The sequence below is a fragment of the Oncorhynchus clarkii genome, chromosome 19 (genome assembly GCF_045791955.1).
Source record: "Oncorhynchus clarkii lewisi isolate Uvic-CL-2024 chromosome 19, UVic_Ocla_1.0, whole genome shotgun sequence".
Taxonomy (NCBI): domain Eukaryota; kingdom Metazoa; phylum Chordata; class Actinopteri; order Salmoniformes; family Salmonidae; genus Oncorhynchus; species Oncorhynchus clarkii.
The window spans coordinates 16,627,451-16,650,094 of NC_092165.1; the positions used below are offsets into that span (position 1 = coordinate 16,627,451).

At 41.8% G+C, this 22,644-nt stretch overlaps 2 protein-coding genes across 3 annotated transcripts in view; one reads left to right on the top strand and one right to left on the bottom strand.

Moving 5' to 3' along the window:
• LOC139374858 (uncharacterized) lies at positions 1–15,210 on the bottom strand. Of its 2 annotated transcripts, XM_071116028.1 has the most exons (7): positions 15,026–15,200; positions 9,889–9,970; positions 9,386–9,499; positions 1,981–2,122; positions 1,002–1,045; positions 512–682; positions 1–339 (listed from the first exon to the last, which is right to left on the bottom strand). In XM_071116028.1, exons 2-7 carry the CDS (start codon positions 9,967–9,969, stop codon positions 205–207), a joined length of 687 nt encoding a protein of 228 aa, XP_070972129.1. In that variant the 5' UTR covers position 9,970; positions 15,026–15,200; the 3' UTR covers positions 1–204. The 2 variants fall into 2 exon arrangements, with proteins under 2 accessions (XP_070972129.1, XP_070972130.1); XM_071116029.1 differs by lacking the exon at positions 1,981–2,122 and having other exon boundaries at positions 1,002–1,058; positions 15,026–15,210.
• LOC139374860 (membrane-spanning 4-domains subfamily A member 12-like) overlaps positions 15,071–22,644 on the top strand; it is a 17,845-nt gene continuing 10,271 nt past the window's right edge. The window contains exons 1-5 of the mRNA XM_071116030.1: positions 15,071–15,390; positions 15,618–15,732; positions 16,118–16,228; positions 16,479–16,535; positions 19,181–19,351. Coding sequence (XP_070972131.1) covers positions 15,643–15,732; positions 16,118–16,228; positions 16,479–16,535; positions 19,181–19,351 — 429 coding nt within the window. The 5' untranslated portion in view covers positions 15,071–15,390; positions 15,618–15,642. The remainder of the gene's footprint in view (positions 15,391–15,617; positions 15,733–16,117; positions 16,229–16,478; positions 16,536–19,180; positions 19,352–22,644) is intronic.

Consider the following 22,644-nt stretch of genomic DNA (forward strand, 5'->3'; position numbering starts at 1 on the left):
GAGTTTATACAAATTATTTTATTAGGTTTCTCAAAACGTTGTAAGCCTGTAAAGATCGAAAGGAACAAACAAACCCATGAAATAAACAAACTTGATCTTAAACAAGTTAAAAGAAATGTGGTCACTGAGAAAATTTTGATTAAACAGATCAATATTTTTCTAAAACAGGTTTTTCAACTAGCATCCATTGGTTAATCAGTTTGACTAATTGATTAATTGATCATTCGGGCACAGCCTCACTCCGAGTCCCTTGAGTGCGGAGAAAGAGAGGAGAGAGTGGAGGGTAAGAGCACCCAAGTCATAAACGATGAGTAGGACTATGATACTCCTGAAGAACTCCTGGGACAGAGAAAAGCACAAGGAAGGATAAACAACAACACAAAAAAACACAGTGCCACACACAATACAGGACACTAAAATAGCATAGTGGCAAACAAGACAAACTGTCCACACACACACCGCACACACACACACACGCACGCTTATGAACCACCCACAAATCATTCCTTACCTCTAGGTACTCTCCTGGGCACTTTTGTGCAGCCCATGTGTACAGGTCGATGCTTGGCAGAGTGCAGGGTGCAGCAGAGCCCTGGACGGAGTGTAGGGAGACGCTGTACAAACACAGAGCCAGTAGGCTCGCCACCAGGCTGGCCACGTTAGTGTAGGCACAGCCTGTCAGCTGGGGAGGAAGACACAACATGGAAGAAAGAGTAAGCAGAGACAGGAAAATCTCCTGGCCCCAAACATGAAATACGATAAACTTTATTGTTCCTAAGAGAAAAAAGGTATAGGACCGCAAATGTTGCTATATAATGAATGTATCTTCTCATGTACGTAATAGGGTATACACATTGCACAGTAGCCTATGGGCAACATGTTCAGCCTAACATGTGAGTTGCTTTACAGGTCGACCCAGGTGGACATTTAAATAATGGAATCTATTACACCTGGTTAGAGCAGTGTATGCAATGCAACATGTGACTGTTGTAATGACTTACTAGCTGTCTGCTGGGAGACTTCTCACAGGCGAAGGCGAACGACCCTGCCATCACAAACTTTAAAAGAAAGTATAAACAATATATGTTGTTTCAATTGCTCCAGATGTGAAAAAAGAAAACCAAACCATCCAATGATGTACACTATATCACATATAGCCTATGCATAAAATAAACAGAAGCCACATGAAGCTTGGCACCTTAATTGGGGAGGACAGGCTCGTGGTAATGGCTGGAGCGGAATTGGTAGAATGGTATCAAATATATCAAATACATGGTGACCCTTCAATGTTGTGATGCAAAAATATTGGCAAAATGTATTTTTGATAAAATAAAAAATGTCCTACCGGAGATTGTTCATCACGATCAGACGGGATTGTTAAAAGGAAGATATTTTGGAAACAACATAAGACAACTACTATAAATAAAGGAAAACTATGAGAATGAGGGAAACCAGGTATAATTTTCATGGCAGATTTTGAGAAAGCATTTTATATAGTCCCTGGATTTTTGAACTCTCTCATAAGATGGGTAAAAGTCATGAACAACAATCCTTTATGTGAATTAATAAATAACAGTTACTCCTCTGAGAACTTTGAATTGTCAAGAGGCATAAAACAAGGTTGCCCTCTGTCACCATACCTATTTATTATGGCCATTGAATGGTGAACACCGTTGTGCCATTTTGGAGTCACTTCTATTGTAAATAACAATAGAATATGTTTCTAAACACTTCTGAATTAATGTGGATGCTACCATGATTATGGATAATTCTGAATAAATCGTGAATAATGATAAGTGAGAAAGTTACAATTCCAGTGGGTCAGACGTTAACATACACTAAGTTGACTGTGCCTTTAAACAGTTTGGAATATTCCAGAATATTCCAAAATGATGTCATGGCTTTAGAAGCTTCTGATAGGCTAATTGACATCATTTGAGTCAATTGGAGGTATACCTGTGGATGTATTTCAAGGCCTACCTTCAAATTCAGTGCCTCTTTGCTTGACATCGTGGGAAAATAAAAATAAATCAGCCAAGACCTCACAAAAAAATGTAGACCTCCACCAAGTCTGGTTCATCCTTGGGAGACATTTCCAAATGCCTGAAGGTACCACCTTCATCTGTAAAAACAATAGTATGCAAGTAAAAACACCATGGGACCCCACAGTCGTCATACCGCTTAGGAAGTGGACGTGTTCTGCCTCCTAGAGATGAACGTACTTTGGTGCGAAAAGTGCAAATCAATCCCAGAATAACAGCAGAGGACCTTGTGAAGATGCTGGAGGAAACAGGTTCAAAAATATCTATATCCACAGTAAAACGAGTCCTAAATCAACATAACCTGAAAGGCCACTCAACAAGGAAGAAGCCACTGCCATAACCGCCATAAAAAAGCCAGACTACGGTTTGCAACTGCACATGAGGACAAAGATTGTACTTTTTGGAGGAATGTCCTCTAGTCTGATTAAACAAAAATAGAACTGTTTGGCCATAATGACCATCGTTATGTTTGGAGGAAAAAGGGGGAGGCTTGCAAGCCGAAGAACACCATCCCAACTGTGAAGCATGGGGGTAGCATCATGATGTGGGGGTGATTTGCTGCAGGAAGGTCTTGTGCACTTCACAAAATAGATGGCTTCATGAGGGAGGAAGATTTGGTGGATATATTGAAGCAACATCTCAAGACATCAGTCAGGAAGTTAAAGCTTGGTCGCAAATGGGTCTTCCAAATGGACAATGACCCCAAGCATACTTCCAAATTTGTGGCAAAATGGCTTAAGGACAACAAAGTCAAGGTATTGGAGTGGCCATCACAAAGCCCTGACCTCAATCCTATAGAAAATTTGTGGGCAGAACTGAAAAAGCGTGTGCGAGCAAGGAGGCCTACAAACCTGACTCAGTTACACCAGCTCTGTCAGGAGGAATGGGCCAAAATTCACCCAACTTATTTTTGGAAGCTTGTGGAAGGCTACCCGAAACATTTGACCCAAGTTAAACAATTTAAAGGCAATGCTACCAAATACTAATTGAGTGTATGTAAACTTCTGACCCACTGGGAATGTGATGAAAGAAATAAAAGCTGAAATAAATCATTCTCTCTACTATTATTCTGACATTTCACATTCTTAAAAGTGAAAGTGGTGATCCTAACTGACCTAAGACATTTTTTTTATTAAATGTCATGAATTGGAGTATGTGAAAAGGTGTATGTGAACTTCCGACTTCCAACTGTACATTATGAACCATTAATTTCTATTGAGCACAAAAAATCTGAAACAGAACCAAAACAAACAGCGAATATATATAACAAATTTGTAGAGTCACAAGCTTGATGTAGTCATTGCATGCTATGAATAATTGGACTAAATACTTTCTACTACTTTAATACATATACAGTACCATTCAAAAGTTTGGACACAACCACTCATTCAAGGGTTTTTCTTTATTTTTGCTATTTTCTACATTGTAGAATAATAGTGAAGACATCAAAACTATGAAATAACACATATGGAATAATGTAGTAACAAAAAAAAGTGTTAAACAAATCAACATTTATTTTATATTTGAGATTCTTCAAAGTTGCCACCTTTTGCCTTGATGACAGCTTTGTCCATTCTTGCCATTCTCTCAACCAGTTTCATGATGTAGTCACCTGGAATGGATTTCAAAAAAGGGAATTTGTGGAATTTGTTTCCTTTTTAACGAGCTTGAGTCAATCAGTTGTGTTGTGACAGGGTAGGGTTGGTATACAGAAGATAGCCCTACTTGGTAAAATACCAAGTCCATATTATGGCAAGAACAGCTCAAATAAGCAAAGAGAAATGACAATCCATTAAGGATCGGACACTTTTTTTCAATTTTCGCCTAAAATGACATACCCAACTTTAACTGCCTGTAGCTCAGGTGCTGAAGCAAAGATATGCATATTCTTGGTACCATTTGAAAGGAAACACTTTGACGTTTGTGGAAATGTGAAAGGAATGTAGGAGAATATAACACATTAGATCTGGTAAAAGATTATACATTTTTTTTTTTGCACCATCATCTTTGAAATGCAAGAGAAAGGACATCATGTATTATTCCAGCACAGGTGCGAGTTTGGCCACTAGATGGCAGCAGTGTATGTGCAAAGTTTTTAGACTGATCCAATGAACCATTGCAGTTCTGTTCAAAATTGTCACGAGTTACTAGGAGTGGAAGGTAGGAGTCAGGTGCAGAGAGCAGAAGGTTCAATATTAGATTATTTATTTCTCCGGCACAAAAACGGTCACGCCAAACACAGGCTGCAGAAACACTGACCAGCCCAAACACACAGGGCAAAATGATCCGGAGAACAAAATACATCCACAACCGACAGCGAACACAAAATAATCCCGCACAAACCTAAGCGGGCCTAACAGGCTTAAATAGGCCAGGAATCAAGAAACACAAAAGAAACAGGTGCAACTAATAAGACTAAACCAACAGAAAAGGGAAAAGGGATCGGTGGCGGCTAGTAGACCGGCGACGACGACCGCCGAGCGCCGCCCGAACAGGCAGGGGAGCCACCTTCGGCGGGAGTCGTGACAAAAATGTTGTATCAAGACTGCCCAAATGTGCCTAATTTGTTTATTAATAACTTTTCATCTTTTCAAGTGTAGTCGCAAAAACCATCAAGAGTTATGATGAAACTGGCTCTCATGAGGACCGCCACAGGAAAGGAAGACCCAGTGTTACATCTGCTGCAGAGGACAAGTTCATTAGAGTTACAAGCCACAGAAATTGTAGCCATAATAAATGCTTCACAGAGTTCAAGTAATAGAATCATCTCAACATCAACTGTTCAGAGGAGACTGCCTAAATCAGGCCTTCATGGTCAAATTGCTGCAAAGAAACCACTACTAAAGGACACCAATAATAAGAAGAGACTTGCTTGGGCCAAGAAACACGAGCAATGGACATTAGACCGGTGGAAATCTGTCCTTTGGTCTGATGAGTCCAAATGTGAGATATTTGGTTCAACCACTGAGTCATTGTGAGAAGCAGAGTGGGCGAACGGATGATCTCCACCTCCATATGTGTGGTTCCCACTGTGAAGCATGGAGGAGGAGAATGTGTGAAGGTGTGGGAGTGCTTTGCTGGTGACACTATATAAAGGTACACTTAACCAGCATGGCTACCACAGCATTCTGCAGTGATACACCATCCCATCGGGTTTGCACTTTGTGGGACTATCATTTGTTTTTCAACAGGACAATGACACAAGACACTCCTCCAGGCTGTGTAAGGGTTATTTGACCAAGAAGGAGAGTGATGGAGTGCTGCATCAGATGACCTGGCCTCCACAATCACCCGACTTTAACCTAAGTGAGATGGTTTAGGATGAGTTGGACCACAGAGTGAAGGAAAAGCAGCCAGCAAGTGCTCAGCTATGTGGGAACTCCTCAAGACTGTTGGAAAAGCCTTTCTCATGAAGATGGTTGAGATAATGCCAAGAGTGTAAATCAAATCAAATATGTCAGATGCGCCGAATACAACAGGTATATAGACCTTACCATGAAATGCTTACTTACAAGCCCTTAACCAACAATGCAGTTAAAGAAAGAGTTAAGAAAATAATTACCAAATAAAACGAAAGTAAAAATTCATAAAAAGTAACACAATAAAATAACAATAACAAGGCTATATACAGTTGGTAACGGTACCGAGTCAATGTGCAGACGTGCAGGTTAGTCGAGCTAATTTGTGCATGTAGGTAGGGGTCAAGTGACTATGCATAGATAATAAACAGCAAGTAGCAGCAGTGTAAAATGAGATGGGGGGGGATCAATGTAAATAGTCTGGGTGGCAATTGATTAATTGTTCAGGAGTCTTATGGCTTGGGGGTAGAAGCTGTTAATGAGCCTTTTGGTCCTAGACATGGTGCTACGGTACCGCTTGCCATGCGGTAGCAGAAAGAGCAGTCTATGACTAGGGTGGCTGGAGTCTTTGACTATTTTTGGGGCTTTCCTCTGATACCACCTAGTATCATCCTGGATGGCAGGAAGCTTTGGCCCCAGTGATGTACTGGGCCGTATGCATAACCCTCTGTAGCGCCTTACAGTGAGATGCCGAGCAGTTGCCATACCAGGCGGTTATGCTCTCGATGGTGCAGCTGTATAAGTTTTTGAGGATCTGGGGACCCATGCCAATTCTTTTCAGTCTCCTGAGGGGGAAAAGGTGTTGTCATGCCTTCTTCACGACTGTCTTGGTGTGTTATGACCATGATAGTTCGCTGGTGATGTGGACACCAAGAAACTTGAAACTCTCAACCCGCCCCACTACAGCCCCTGTTGATGTTAATGGGGGCCTGTTCAGCCCGCCTTTTCCTGTAGTACATGATCATCTCCTTTGTCTTGCTCACGTTGAGGGAGAGGTTGTTGTCCTAGCACCACACTGCCAGGTCTCTGACCTCCTCCCTATAGGCTGTCTCATCGTTGTCAGTAATCAGGCCCACCACTGTTGTGTCGTCAGCAAACTTAATGATGGTGTTGGAGTCATGTTCGGCCACGCAGTCGAGGGTGAACAGGGAGTACAGGAAGGGACTAAGCATGCAACGCTGAGGGGCCCCAGTGCTGAGGATCAGCGTGGCAGACGTGTTGTTGCCTACCTTTACCACCTGGGGGCGGCCTGTCAGAAAGTCCAGGATCCAGTTGTAGAGTGAGTGTTTAGTCCCAGGGTCCTTAGCTTAGTGATGAGCTTTGTGTGCACTATGGTGTTGAACTTTGAGCTGTAGTCAATGAACAGCATTCTCACATAGGTGTTCCTTTTGTCCAGGTGGGAAAGAGCAGTGTGGAGTGCGATTGAGATTGCGTCATCTGTGAATCTATTGGGGCGTTATGCGAATTGGAGTGGGTCTAGGGTATCCGGGATGATGCTGTTGATGTGAGCCATGACCAGCATTGCAAAGCACTTCATTGCTAACGAAGTGAGTGCTACAGGGCGCTAATAATTTAGGCAGGTTACCTTCGCTTCCTTGGGCACAGGGACTATGGTGGTCTGCTTGAAACATGTAGGTATTACAGACACGCTCAGGTAGAGGTTGAAAATGTACTCATGCTTTGAGTACACGTCCTGGTAATCCGTGAAAGTTGACCTGTTTAAAGCTCTTGCTCACTACGGCTACAGAGTGTTATCACACGTCCGGAACAGCTGGTACTCTCCTGCATGCTTCAATGCTGCTTGCCTCGAAGCGAGCATAAAAGGCATTTAGCTAGTCTGGTAGGCTCGCGTCAATGGGCAGCTCGCGGCTGGGTATCCCTTTGTAGTCTGTAATAGTTTTCAAGCCCTGCTACATCCGACGAGTGTCGGAGCCGGTGTAGTAGGATTCAATCTTAATCCTGTATTGACGCTTTGCCTGTTTGATGGTTTGTCTGAGGGCGCGCTACTTGAAAGCGGCAGCTCTAGCCTTTAACTCGATGCGGATGTTGCATGTAATCCATGGCTTCTGGTTGGGATATGTACATACAGTTACTGTGGGGAAAACGCCGTTGATGCACTTATTGACGAAGCCAATGACTGAGGTGGTGTACTCTTCGATGCCATTGGATGAGTCTGTGCTAGAGAAACAGTCCTGTAGCGTAGCATCTACGTCATCTGAACACTTCCGTATTGAGCTCGTCACTGGTACTTCCTGCTTTAGTTTTTGCTTGTAAGCAGGAATCAGGAGGATAGAATTATGGTCAGATTTGCCAAATGGAGGGCGAGGGAGAGCTTTGTATGCGTCTCTGTGTGTGGAGTAAAGGTGGTCTTTTTTCCTCTGGTTGCACATGTGACATGCTAGTAAAAATGAGGTAAAACGGACTTAAGTTTGCCTGCATTCAAGTCCCCGGCCACTTGGAGCGCCGCTTCTGGGTTAGCATTTTCTTGTTTGCTTATGGCCTTATACAGCTGGTTGAGTGCAGTCTTAGTGCCAGCATTGGTTTGTGGTGGTAAATAGATGACCACGAATAATATAGATGAGAACTCTCTTGGTAGATAGTGTGGTCTACAGCTTATCATAAGGTACTCTACCTCAGGTCAGTAATACCTTGAGACCACTTTAATATTAGACATTTCGCACCAGCTGTTATTGACAAATAGACACACACCCCCGCCCCCCATCTTACCGGACGTAGCTTCTCTGCCCTGCCGACGCATGGAAAATCCCTGCCAGCTCTATATTATCCATGTCGTCATTTAGCCACGACTCGGTGAAAGATATTACAGTTTTTAATGTCCCGTTGGTAGGATAACCTTGATCGTATATCATCCATTTTGTTTTCCAATGATTGCACGTTGGCCAATAGAGCAGATGGTAGTGGGGGTTTACTCACTCGACTACGAATTCCCTGCCGCCTTTTCTCTGTCTTTTCTTCATGCAAATGACAGGGATTTTGGCCCGTTTCCGAGAAAGCAGTATATCCTTTGCGTCGGACTTCTTAAAGAAAAACTCTTTGTTCAGTTTGAGGTGAGTAATTGCTGTTCTGATGTCCATAAGTTATTTTCGGTCATAAGAGACGGTAGCAGCAACATTACATTACATTTTGATTTGTTTTACTCTTTTTTGGAGATTCCATTTGTTAATTGTTTTACACTTTTTTGGTGACTACATGATTCCATATGTGTTATTTCATAGTTTTGATGTATAAAATAGTAAAAATAAAGAAAAACCCTGGAATGAGTAGGTGTGTCCAAACTTTTGATAGGTACTGTAAGTGAATTTGTCCCAAAACTTTTGGTCCCCTAAATGGGGGTACTATGTACAAATAGTGATGTAACTTCTAAACGATTCACTCGATATGAATGAAGACACCCTTCAAATGAAAGCTGACAGTCTCCAATTTAACATCATCGTCATTGTGTCACTTCTAATCCAAAGTGCTGGAGTTCAGAGACAAAACAACAAAACATTTATTGTTAGGGGATCTGAAAAAACATGCAGTCAATGGGAAATATCATTATACTCGAGTAAAGTATTTATTTTTAGGGCAATATCGGTAGAAATGTTAGAAATAGTTAGGTTCAGGACCCTCGTAAGACATCATAGCAAAATGGAGGGTGTATTGCAAAAGGAAATAGCATTATACTGGGAAACATGGGTAAATCTGTGGATATCGGAGGGTTGGAGTTAAGATCAGAGTGAGTGGTGGATTGGCCGCTGCGGGTGAGAATCCAGCACTTGAATAAATTAGGAATATATGTATAATTTCTTAACTATAGGTACCGTAGATGTGAGCAAGATAGCTGTAAGTAGCAGTAAACATATTGTCGTTGTCCATTAGTTTACTCCAATTAGGGTAGGGATGGTATGGTAAGGAGAAAAAAGTATAGAGAGAAATAAAACAAACAAAGATATTTATGACTTTATCAAATTAGGACCTTACCAGGAAGCCAATAAATAAAGGGAGCGTGAGTTGTAGTTTGGGTAAACCAATGTCTATGTAGTACAGAGGCACAGCCAACAGCACCTGGAATAGACCCAGGAGTATCGACATCACCTGGTGGAGAAAAGAGAGAACTGCATCTAAAGGAACTGGGACGATTACAAAAATAAGCTCTGTGGTCCGATTCTAGCCTTCTCCCAGTTCCATTCAGTCTTTATCATAAGAAATTACTAGTGCAAAATGTATGATGAGGACAACCGGGCCTTCTAGCCCTTGCTTTCACCAGTCCAATGCTTTTAAGTTCATGACGGGGAGTGAAAACGTGTGTACTCCATGGATCAAGTGATGTCTGATGCATGGTGACACGATAGATATAGAAATTCCACTCTTAAGACAATTGAACGGTACAACAAGGAGGGAGAGAGCAGTCTGGTAGATGTATTGGCTATCTCTATGTATGAGTGTTTAGTAATCATTGCCCATTACTCATTCAATTCTCTTACCGCTACAACCTCTGGGTCAAACATGATGAAAAGGCGATGTAGTTTAGGAACATCTGTTCCTGACTCAGTGGATGACGTCATCCTGAATGAAAGAGTTTGGTCCAGGAGAAAGGAGAGGAAAGAGAAATGAGAGGAAGAGAAAGGAGAGAGGAGAGGAGACATGCCTATCAGAATCAACCACAAAATGTAACCAATACAAACACAAAATGTAATCGCAGGCACTGGAACGCAGTGTTCTATGCTTTCCAGCGTGATATATGAACTCTGCTTATTAAATGGATACTTATGGATTTTGGCAATGAGTACCTTTGCCGGCAGTACAAACTCATAAGAAAGACACACCCTCATCCACCTACCCTCACCTTATGCCCTTGGGGAAATCCCCGTCGCCATCTTGGAGGGTGGTCCAAACGATTAGCCAAGCAAGGGAATAGCCGAGCAAGGGAAGTTTGCAACGTAAGCCCATCAGCCCTAGTTTTTAGTCGAGTTTGCGAGTGTACAATTATGTTCACTCCGGGGCCTGAAACTCACCATAATTCAATTTGCGACGATTGTACATCCGCTAAAAAAAGTCAGTGAACACTTAAAAACAACATCAATGAAGAAGTCAACATACAAGTGTAAGTAAAAAACGAATGCAAATAAATTAGAAATTGTGCTACTAATGCACATGATGGCACAAACACCTCTCGTAAAAAGTAAATATGTTTTTGTTTGGTTATCTTTTGGAAATTATAGAAATAAAACATTTTCCTTCTTCAGAAGTTCCAGCTAGGCAGGCTAACGTTAGTTAGCTAATTAGTTTGCTAGCTTTCATACAGTAGGCATATATTAATAATTATATATTTAATATAAGTAAACATGATTGACGGTAGCGCATATGAAGTGCCCCCAAGCTACCGGTGTCTGAAAACACAATCATTGCGGGATGAACACAGTGATACCAACTCCTCAGTAAGGAAAGTAGCTATTGGCTGTCCTAAAAGTCACTAGAAGTCGCTAAATGACGTCATCGCCTAATGTGCATAATTGGCCATGTGCATGTAATTGTGATGGACGCAGTAGGAGAGAGGAATAACGTCGTGGGAGAGACAAAAAGTGAGTAAAAAACACAAAATATGTTTAGAACTACAAATGAACTTTCTTCTGTCGATTCTTGTTTTTTTTATGTCACAATTCCAACCCTCCTCCATTATCCGGCTTGGGACCGGCAAAAGTGACCCAAAAGAGACACTCTGGCGGAGTTACTTAGTTTTTTAAAGTTTTTTTTATTACACAATCTACATTAACAATCTAAATGGACCAAAAAGAGACAATAGAAAAAACTGTCAATGACAATGTGAGAAAATGATGGATAACTAGTCTGGCCCTAATTCAGGTTAAAACCTCTTTGGGCTGAGATCCCACTAACGGGATCGATATGACAACAGCCAGTGAAAGTGCAGGGCGCCAAATTCAAAACAACAGAAATCCCATAATTAAAATTCCTCAAACATCATTTTAAAGATACACTTCTTGTTAATCCCACCAGTGTCCGATTTCAAAAAGGCTTTACAGCGAAAGCAAACCAAACGATTATGTTGTGTCAGAGCAAAGTCACAAAAGAGCACAGCCATTTTTCCAGCCAAAGAGAGGAGTCAGAAAAAGCAGAAATATAGATTAAATTAATCACTAACCTTTGACGATCTTCATCAGATGGCACTCATAGGACTTCATGTTACATAATACATGTATGTTTTGTAATTGTCTGCATCATTTCCAATCCCCCATATATTTTTGGGGTAAATATATATATCCATACACACATGCATACATATACACATATATACATACACATACCTATATAGACATACATACTTTTTTAAAGAATATACCTTTATTATTATTCCCCGCAAACCCTACCACCGATCCCCCAATTGGAGTAAACTAATAAACACTTCGGCTTTTTACCTTCAATTTATACATCTTAATACACATTTTCCATTCAAAGTCTATTTTACAATAGTTATGTTTTGTTTGTTTTTAGTCCTTCCTCTATTTCTGATGTCCATCCAGTTTGATTTTTGATTTCTATTTGTAACTGTGCTATTTCACAAAAGTTCTGAACATATATACATTTTACAGACCCCGTATGTTCTACATGTTTTATCTTGCTATTAGTCCCTTCAGCTCCATTCAACCTCTCATCTATCTCTCAACATCATCCATTTTGGATTTCTATTTGCCATATATTTTTCAACTGTGCTGTGATGCTTCACAAACGACTTGAACCTTTCTATTCTCATAGCTTCTACAGATTGTAAATTAAAAATACAATTTTTTTGCTAAAATAATTATTATATTATTGATTGATTGACTATGGCTTTTCAAATCACCCAGTATTGCTGTCTACAGCGTTAGTTCTAGGCAAATGTTGCAATTCTTCAGCCATTCATGGACCTGTGACCAAAAACGAGCTACATATGGACAATACCAAAATAAATGATCTAATGACTCTGCCTCCTCACAGCAGAATCTGCAGAGCTGGGAAGATTGTATATAACATTCTATTAGTTGCAAGAATTTTGTATTGTAATTTAAATTTAAATTTGAAGTTTTGCATCCGGCGTTGTTTTGCGTATCAATTCATAAACCACGTGCCATGGACCCCATTGTTGGACCCCATTGTTAATCGCCGTCATAACAGAGGCATTGTCAGTCCCTATCCGCAGGAGTTTCAACACTTCTCGAGGAAAGCCACAACAGCACGGGCTATAGAATTGGCATCTCCTCCCTCCAACTCAATAAGCCCTAGAAATGTTGATACAGTTGTCTGCTTGGTGTCACTAAAGTACCTTATCACAACCCCCAGGTACATAGAAACACTTACATCCGTGGACTCATCGAGGAGGAGGCTGAAACGCTGGTCACCCACATCTGCGACCAACTTTTTCAGAAAGTATGGTGCTAGAACACCATGAATCATTTCTGTGCACTTTGTCCTGTGCATTTTCAAGTGGGTAGCAGCAGTGGAGTCTGAGAAAGCAGCTCTACATGCTTCTCCAATGTGATCACATGCCAGCATGGAAGAGTGTTCAGAGATAGCTAATGCCATGTTGGCCTCATCCTTTATTGCAGAGTCAATTTTTTTAACCATAAATGGCAGCTTGTTTTGGGTGGGACTGTTATAAGGCTCTGCCTTTTGAGTATGTTTTTGAGTTGCCATGTGTTTTTTTACTTCACTAAGTTTGGTGTAGAAATCAGCCTTCAATACAGGCAGTATGCCCGTGTATCATCTCCAATAAACGGCTTCAACCAGACTTTGAATTCAGGGTTTGATTCCCACTCCTTTCTGTATTTTTGAGTGTACAGTTTAGACTGAGACATGAATATCTTGCCAGCTAGATGTTTAGCTTATGTCACAGAGAGGCACACACACAGTGGACAAGGTGAGTAAGTGACTGAGGCTGTGTGAGTCAAATGCAGTGATTTATTTTAGACAAAGAACATTTTACATTTACTTCCCGCCCTGAATGTAAGCCAGCGGCGGCTTCCCGCATGCACGATTCATTTGCAGTCTGGACGTGGCGGGGTGAACATCTCCTGCTCTGACTGCAGCTGGGAGGGACTGCTGTGTGAGGACTGGGCCGCCTGTGAGTGCTTTGGGACGGGGGTGGGGCCCATGGCAGCACCCGCTGCTCGTTGAGAAGAGTAAGAACGATACGAGTCTCCAAAAGTCTCCAATAACACCAGAAAAAGTCACTAGTCGATTTTTTGAAAATGTGTCGCTAGAGGGGACTTAATACTCGCTAAATATAGTGACAAAGTCGCTAAGTTGGGAACACTGGATAAAAAAAGTGACGAATTTCCGGCCAAGGGTGGTCCATGTAAAAATCCTTCCTTCCTCCCTCTTTTTTAAATGTTTTTTTATTATTAACAAATATCAACAAACAAAAGAGGAATAGTCACATGCAAACAAGCATACATACAAACTATTTACATTGCCAGGAATCCTAAACAAACCAATCATATTCATTAATAATACAACAATTTGTATTTTCTTCCTCCCTCGCCCCCTTGCCCCGCAAGTGTATACTCGTCAGACATCATGATACGTCATCGGAAGTGTCCACTTAATTTGAGGGCAGAGGGGATTGGGTGTGTCTTTTAACTGTTTGGACCATACATTTATCTACTTCACCAGAGTGTTTGCCAAAATCCCGAAGTATCCCTTTAAGCATGTGCATGTTTATGTTGAGCTGAAACTGAAAGAGGAGCAAGGTGCATTTGACCTAGCAATGATTTTGTATTGTGGTAATTAATGAGTGGTGTGAATGACTGGAAGAGAGAGCCAGAGCCAGAGAGATTGAGATGGGGGAGAGAGAGAAGGAGAGAAAATAAGAGCTAGGAAAGGAGAGGGGGGCGGGAAGGAGAGAGGGAAATAGGCCGGGAGGGAGGGAGTGGGGAGAGAGAGTCCGAGAGAGGGTGAAAACCACATGTCAGAGTAGGCCTAGTCCCCATTGGATATAGTGGAATGATGCCGCTGGAAGAAAAACAGATGTACGCTTGGGGAGGGAAGGGGCGGGGAGGGAGATGTATTACTATGAAATCGAGATATGGGGGCATGGTAACATTTAATTTCCAGACCAGCGACACCAAACATTATTCTAGAGCGTAGAACGCTCTCTGCGCTCTACTGGATTCGAAGTGGGGAAAGGTTTGCTTGTTTAGGCCAAGCAAACGAAATAAGAGGAGAGGGGAGATGAAAGAAAGCAAAACAGGGGAAATAGCAATGAACTACGGTACATTAACACGGTCCAGCCGACTGGTCTGAAGTGTATTGACATAACATGAGGTTCAAGGCCAAATTAATGAGGGGGGGGGGGCACCATGCACACACGTCCGCCATAATAGAAAGATTGGCTTCTTTTATTTATTTAAGTTGCCTACATTTTATTAAACCTTTATTTAAAGATACAAATCAGTTAAGAACAAATGTATAACGCCCATTTACCTTGCTTATTTCTCAATAACCTTGCTATGTTGCCTACACATCAATATGGCTAAACTGACATATTCTGTCGATCCCCCCTGAAGAACAGCGCAACTTCATCCACCATTTATGTAAATTCATCAGCTATTTTAAAAAATGACTTACCTTGATGAAAACAGCCCCTGTTGGATACACACGGTCCTTTTTTTGTTGCAAAATTACCGTGTAGGTCCAGGCTGTCACAAAAAAAAACGGTTGCTACGAATGTTTAGATTGAGTATTGTATCACTGTCTCGCAAGACGAGGGGGTGACAGTGGGCTAGGGGTGGAGGCTTTGCACCAGTGAAAGTAAACTAATCCTACTCCGGTTGCGTTCGTGCCAAGAACGGGCGGAGACACAAAAAGTTGAAGGAACGGTCTCGGACTGGCTATGTTGCTAAATCTATTTGAATAATTCGTGAAGTAGGCAACAAGAAATTGTGTTTGTGGAATTAGGCACACTAAAGTGATTTTGTATCTGAAAGAAAAAGGTAAGATGCGTCGATTATCCTAATGGGATTTTAGATTGTATAACGGTCCGCCCTGGAGGTTTGACTTTTGTTGTCTAGTCAACCATCATTTAAATAAAGTTAGGTTGTTTAGGTTGTTTTTTTAGGAGTGATTATTTTCATTAATGACAAATATTGGTCAAGTCAATCTCTTTAATAGCCTAACAATTGAACAGAAATTGAGTATTGTCATTTCCCTTGACTCCCAGTGCCAAAGGGCTCCAGAGCGCTAGGATGTCAGTGAGCGTGACGACGGACATCAACGCAGATAAACTGACCGACAGACGGGCTCTGCTCGAGAAAGGCGAGCAGAAGGCATTGGGGGTGAGCGTCAGATGTTAACGACTATGTAGCTTTTTTATAGATGGAGATGCTACAATAGGGGAGGTTATCATTGCATGTTGTGTTCAGCCCTGTGCATTTAGTGTCCTGTTTTTTTTCTCTCACATTGTTTGAATCAAATATGTATTTGTACATGACTCATTATAATTATTGTCTCTATAAAGATGTCAGACTGTCAGACATTGGTTTGTGGTGAACGCCTGGAACCTAATGTGTTTGTGTCAATAAGTCAATCATAAAACCCTTCTTACATCAGCAGTTCCCACAAAGTGGTAACCGGCCTGTGTGTGCATGCTTGCATCAGTCTGTGCGTGTGTGATTGTGTATGTTCGTCTATCTAAATATATCTTCTATCTGTGTGTGTCAGGTGTCCCAAGTAATGATTGGTGTGATGGTGATGTCCTACTCCCTCCCCCTCCTCTCCACTGAATTCACAGAGGTCGTGACCTTTGGGGTGCCCTGGTGGAGCGGCCTATCGGTAACCTAGTAACCTAACCTTCACTCATACTCACTCTCTGTACTGAGTGATTTTTGGATGATAGTGAAATACGTTTTGGGGTGGTTCCATAAGTTATTCTATCAAAAGTGTTATTGTGATTACCAGGATTTTTTTAAAGTGTTGCCATCCAATTTCGTTATTGTTTTATCAGATAATCCACTCATTCTTTTAACCATTGGTTATGATATTTGATTGACAATTGGGAGTTGTTTATGTCTGGTGTGTCTAGTACATAGCAGCAGGAGTCGTTGCCATAGTGATGGAGAAACACAGCAGTATGAAATTGGTGAGTATGAATACCACCACAAGGCATGCTCGCGTACACACACTCACACTAGTGATGCGCTGGGTGACTCATAACACGCAATCCCCACGGTTAAATCCGCGGGGTGTCCAGGTTTAGGGCAATGACGTATATAAACTCTGGATCACCAATGCTATTTATTGGCCAATGAGAGGCTTTGAAGCCACCGGTCGGCCATGTTAGCCTTCTCAGAAAAGCAGTCCTCCATAGAGAGAAATAGTAATGGCGTCTTTTTGTTGGCACTAACTCTGCCATGGTTCATTGGACAAAGCCCATGGGGGAAATGAATGGCGTTTTTGTAGGGAATTTGTTTAAAACCTCTTAAGGATCGGAACCTTTTTTCAACTGCCTGTAGCTCAGGACCTGAAGCAAGGATATGCATATTCTTGATACCATTTGAAAGGAAACACTGAAGTTTGTGGAAATGGGAAATTAATGAAGGAGAATTACATTAGATCTGGATAAATATAATAGAAATAAAAAACATCCCAAATATACCATCATTTTAGAAATGCAATTAAAAGGCCAGACAGTGATCAGTGTGTGTGCAAAGTTTCAGACTGATCCAGTGAAGAATTATATCACTACACAATATTTTGTATCAAGTCTGCCAGAAGTTTGACCAAATGTGCAGAATTGGTTAATTTATAAATGTTCAAGTACATTCAAACTTTAACTGGGCAAGTCATTTAAGAACAAATTCTTATTTTACCATGACCACGTACCCCGGCCAAACCCTCCCCTAACCCGGACGACGCTGGGCCAATTGTGCGCTGCCCTATGGGACTCCCGATCACTTCCGGGTGTGATACAGCCCAGAATCGAACCAGGGACTGTAATGACACCTCTAGCACTGAGATGCAATGCCTTAGACCGCTGCGCCACATGGGAGCCTAACATCACCTTACACAACTATAGAAAGCATACAAAAAATGCTATGGTAATAAAAAATGTAGGTTTACACACTCACAGGAATGTCATACATGATGGATCATTAGCTTCCCTACAGAAAAGACACTAACCTTCACACATCTAGATGGCTGGACGGGGTGGGTGTGGAGCCCGAGACAGCAGGGGGGGTCAAACTGTAGAACTCAGTTCCTACATTTGAATATGAAAATTGATTTTATCAAACAAAACTACGCTACATGTTATCTCTGGGACCCTCAGTAATCCAAATCAGAGCAAGATTACTGAATGTAAGTACATTATTTACCTTCAGAGGTGAATGTACCAAACCAGTTGCCATGACAAAAGCATTTTGTTGTTGTGCACTATCCTCAAACAATAGCATGGTATTTTTTCGCTGTAATAGCTACTGTAAAATGGAAACTGCAGTTAGATTAACAATAACAATAAGTATCATTTAAAAGTCTGCATTAAGGTGTCTGTAATAGAATAAACATGGCCAAAACTAAAGTAGACATTTATAAATGCATTTCTATAGCTTCCAAAAATATATTTTTACCACGATGTTGGAGTGCCAAGATGGAGGCACTGTGTCTTCAAAACAGCGCCCCCTGTCATCTAGTGTTTATATATAAATAATTCGTTTAGAGTTATGAAATATTATGCAAATGAAGGGGCAGGTAGGTGGCAGTCGGGTTGAATAAAGAGAAAAGAATACATAAACAAATCTATAAATGTATCATTGTTGCGCAATTTATATCTAGGTCTATAGACTACATTGAGGTTTTTCTTTGATGTTTTTGGCATTAGTTGCAAAAGCCTAAACTTTAAAGGCCTAACTTTACGCGCGCCAAAAAGCCTACACGCCAAACGTTTTTAAAAGGACAAATACCGGAGTTAAAAAATTTAAAAAAAAAGAAAAGCTGCATAATAGAGAGTTGAAAATACAGAGAAGGGAGGGCCAGAAAAGTCATGTTTGGGAAAGATTTGGTGACGTGGCCTACTGTTCAGATCGGTTTAATAGAAAGTGAAATCTGGACTCTAACTGTAGGTTTATAACCTCTCACGTAGTCTTAATATTAACTCCTGCTGAATTAAGCAGTTCTTCAGTAAAATGATACACCAAATGTACATTTTGACTCGGGAACAGGAAGTAGAGAAATGTGATTGATTCATTTCAGAATCTTGAGAGAATGTGAATGCACAGTTAGGGACCGTCTGTAGAGCAGCGATCTATCAGTGTCATTAAAGCTGATAGTATTTCAACTACAAAAGCTGAAATAAAACATAAATATGAAATCTTATCAGAAACATGTTGGGTCATATTCACAGCTTTCAATTTCCTTACAACCGGTCAAACTGATTCTGGTGAGCAAGGGTTTATTTAGTTTACATATAATGACAGAAGAGAAGCTGCATGTATCCAATTATAGACAAGTTGACTCCCAAATAGCCTACCAAAATTATAAGCAGAAACATATCTAAATTAGGCACAAAAAAATTCCATCTCTGACTCTAGCCTACAGCACATTTATTTATTTATTTGTGGGTCGGGTGCTGGCCTCAGATTTTCACTTTATCACAGGTAGTCACACACACACACACACACACCCTATGTTATAAAAATGTACATGGTGATCAATGAGGTCTGGCCCCTGACTCCCACCCCTATCTCTTCCTCCATCTCGCTCTCTTTTTCTCTCCCTCCCTCCCTCCAGCTGGGTGTGTGTATGGTGGTGACACTGGTGGCCATTTTGGTTTCTCTCCTGGCCCTCATCTTCTACTTCATCGATCTCCACAACAATCCAGAGACACCGTGTAACCACCCCCTGGCCCCCACAACACACTACATACAGGTGTATGAATGTGACCACCAGCACTATGCCACTGTGAGTACCTCTTATATCATTGGTCTGTGTGTATGTGTGTGTGTGTATGTGTGTGTGTGTGTGTGTGTGTGTGTGTGTGTGTGTGTGTGTGTGTGTGTGTGTGTGTGTGTGTGTGTGTGTGTGTGTGTGTGTGTGTGTGTGTGTGTGTGTGTGTGTGTGTGTGTTGCCACATTGCAGAATAATAGTGAAGACATCAAAACTATGAAATTACACATATGGAATCATGTAGTAACCAAAAAAGTGTTAAACAAATCTAAATCTATTTTATATTTGAGATTCTTCAAAGTAGCCACCCTTTGCCTTAATGACAGCTTTGCACACTCTTAGCATTCTCTCAGCCAACTTAATGAGGTAGTCACCTGGAATGCATTTAAATTAACAGGTGTTCTTTGTTAAAAGTTCATTAAACTTCTTAATGCATTTGAGCCAATCAGTTGTGTTGTGACAAGGTAGGGTTGGTATACAAGAAGATAGCCCTATTTGGTAAAAGATCAAGTACATGACAAGAACAGCTCAAATAAGCAAAGAGAAATGATAGTCCATCTTTAAGACATGAAGGTCAGTCAATCCGGAAAACTTAAAGAACTTTTGAAAGTTACTTCAAGTGCAGTCGCAAAAACCATCAAGTGCTGTGATGAAACCTGCTCTCATGAGGACCGCCACAGGAAAGGAAGACCCAGAGTTACCTCTGCTGCAAAGGATAAGCTCATTAAAGTTAAATGCACCTCAGATTGCAGCCAAAATAAATGCGTCACAGAGATCAAGTAACAGACACATCTCAACATCAACTGTTCAGAGGAGACTGCGTGAATCAGGCCTTCACTCTGTGAAAAAGGTGCCGACATAGAGGGCTGCCGTGCTTCTAGCTCTTAGGAAACTCTGCAGTATTATATTTTTTTTATGTATTATTTCTTACATTATTAGCCGAATGCTGTTCATTGACTAGGCATGCACACCACCCACCGCTTCCGAGTATATTACTCGCTAATGTTCAGTCTCTGGATAATAAAGTTGACAAGCTTAGGGTGAGGATTTCTTTCCAGAGAGACATCAGGGATGGTAACATACTCTGTTTCACAAAACATGGCTCTCTCGGGATAAACTGTCTGAGTACGTCCAGCCAGTTGGGTTCTCAGTTCATTGCGCAGACAGGAATAAATATCTCTCTGGGAAGAAGAAGTGCAGGGTTGTATGTTTCATGATTAATGACTCATGGTGGGATGTTGATAACATACAGGAAGTCCTTTTGTTCACCCGACCTAGAATACCTCACAATCAAATGCAGACCGCATTACCCCCCAAGAGAATTCTCTTCGGTTAAAGTCACAGCCGTGTATATCCCCCCTCAAGCCGATACTACGATGGCCCTCAAATAACTTCACTGGACTTTATGCAAACTGGAAACCACATATCCCGAGGCCGCATTTATTGTAGCTGGAGATTTTAACAAAGGAAATTAGAGGAAAGGCTGCCGAAGTTCTATCAACACATTGACTGTAGTACTCACGCTGCTAAAACACTCGACCACTGCTACCCGTGCTAAGGACTATTCAACACTGGTCTGAACAATCGGAATCCACGCTTCAAGATTGTTTTGATCACGCGGACTGAGATATGTTCCCGGGTAGCCTCCAATAATAACATGGACGATTATACTGATACGGTGACTGAGTTTATCAGGAGGTGTATAGGAGATGTTGTACCCACTGTGACTATTAAAATCTACTCTAACCAGAAACCTGGATAGATGGTAGCATTCGCGCAAAACTGAAAGTACGAACCACCGCAAGGTAACTGGGAATATGGCAGAATACAAACAGTGTAGTTATTCCCTCAGCAAAGCAATCAAACAGGCAAAACATCAGTATAGAGACAAAGTGGAGTTCCAATTCAACGGCTCAGACACAAGATGTGGCAGGGTCTACAGACAATCACAGACTACAAAAGGAAAACCAGCCACTTTGCTGACACCAACGTCTTGCTTTCGGACAATCTAAACACCTTCTTCGCCCGCTTTGAGGATAACACAGTGCCACCAACGCGGCCCGCTACCAAGGACTGTGGTCTCTCCTTCCCCCGTGGCCAATGTGAGTAAGACATTTAAGCGTGTTAACCCTCGCAAGGCTGCCGGCCCAGACGACATCCCTAGCCGCGTCCTCAGAGCATGTTTACGGACATTTTCAATCTCTCCCTATCCCAGTCTGCTGTACCCACATGCTTCAAGAATGGCCCCCATTGTTCCTGTACCCAAGAAAGCAAAGGTAACTGAACTAAATGACTATTGCCCTTTAGCACTGACTCCTTTCATCAAGAAGTGCTTTGAGAGACTAGTCAATTATCATATCACCTCTACCTTATCTGTCACCCTAGACCCACTTCAATTTGTTTACCACCCCAATAGATCCACAGACGATGCAATCACCATTGCATTGCACACTGCCCTATCCCATCTGGACAAGAGGAATACCTACGTAAGAATGCTGTTCATTGACTATAGCTCAGAATTCAACACCATAGTACCCTCCAAGCTCATCATCATTAAGTTCGAGGCCCTGGGTCTGAACCCCGCCCTGTGCAACTGGGTCCTGGACTTCCTGACGGGCTGCCCCCAGGTGGTGAGGGTAGGAAACAACACCTCCACTTTGCAGATCCTCAACACTGGGGCCCCACAAGGGTGTGTGCTCAGCCCCCTCCTGTACTCCCTGTTCACCCATGACTGCATGGCTATGCACGCGTCCAACTCAATCATCAAGTTTGCAGACGACACAACAATAGTAGTCTTGATTACCAACAATGACAGCCTACAGGGAGGAAGTGAGAGCTCTGGGAGTGTGGTACCAGGAAAAAAAACTCTCAATCAATGTCAACAAAACAAAGGAGATGATCATGAACTTCAGGAAACAGCAGAGGGAGTATACCCCCCCATCCACATTGACGGGACCGCAGTGGAGAAGGTGGAAAGTACAACATCACTGACAAACTGAAATGGTCCACCCACATAGACAGTGTGGTGAAGAAGGTGCAACAGCGCCTCTTCAAACTCAGGAGGCTGAAGAAATTTGGCTTAGCACATAAAACCCTCACAAACTTTTACAGATGCACAATTACGAGCATCCCGTTGGACTGTATCACCGCCTGGTACGGCAAAGGCCAAAAAGATAATCAAGGATAGCAACCACCCGAGCCACTACCTGTTCACAACACTATCATACAGAAGGCGAGGTCAGTACACGTGCATCAAAGCTGGGACCAAAAGACTGAAAAACAGCTTATATCTCAAGGCCATCAGACTG

Bases quoted from the DNA above. Each gene is read 5' to 3' on its own strand.
- LOC139374858 (XM_071116028.1), bottom strand. From the start codon at position 9,969: ATGACGTCATCCACTGAGTCAGGAACAGATGTTCCTAAACTACATCGC. The intron at 2,123-9,385 runs GTAAGGTCCTAA...TTGTTTTTACAG, and splicing joins CTTTATTTATTGGCTTCCTG to ATGAAGGTGGTACCTTCAGG. The intron at 1,046-1,980 runs GTAGGCCTTGAA...TTGTGATGGCAG, and splicing joins AAGAGGCACTGAATTTGAAG to GGTCGTTCGCCTTCGCCTGT.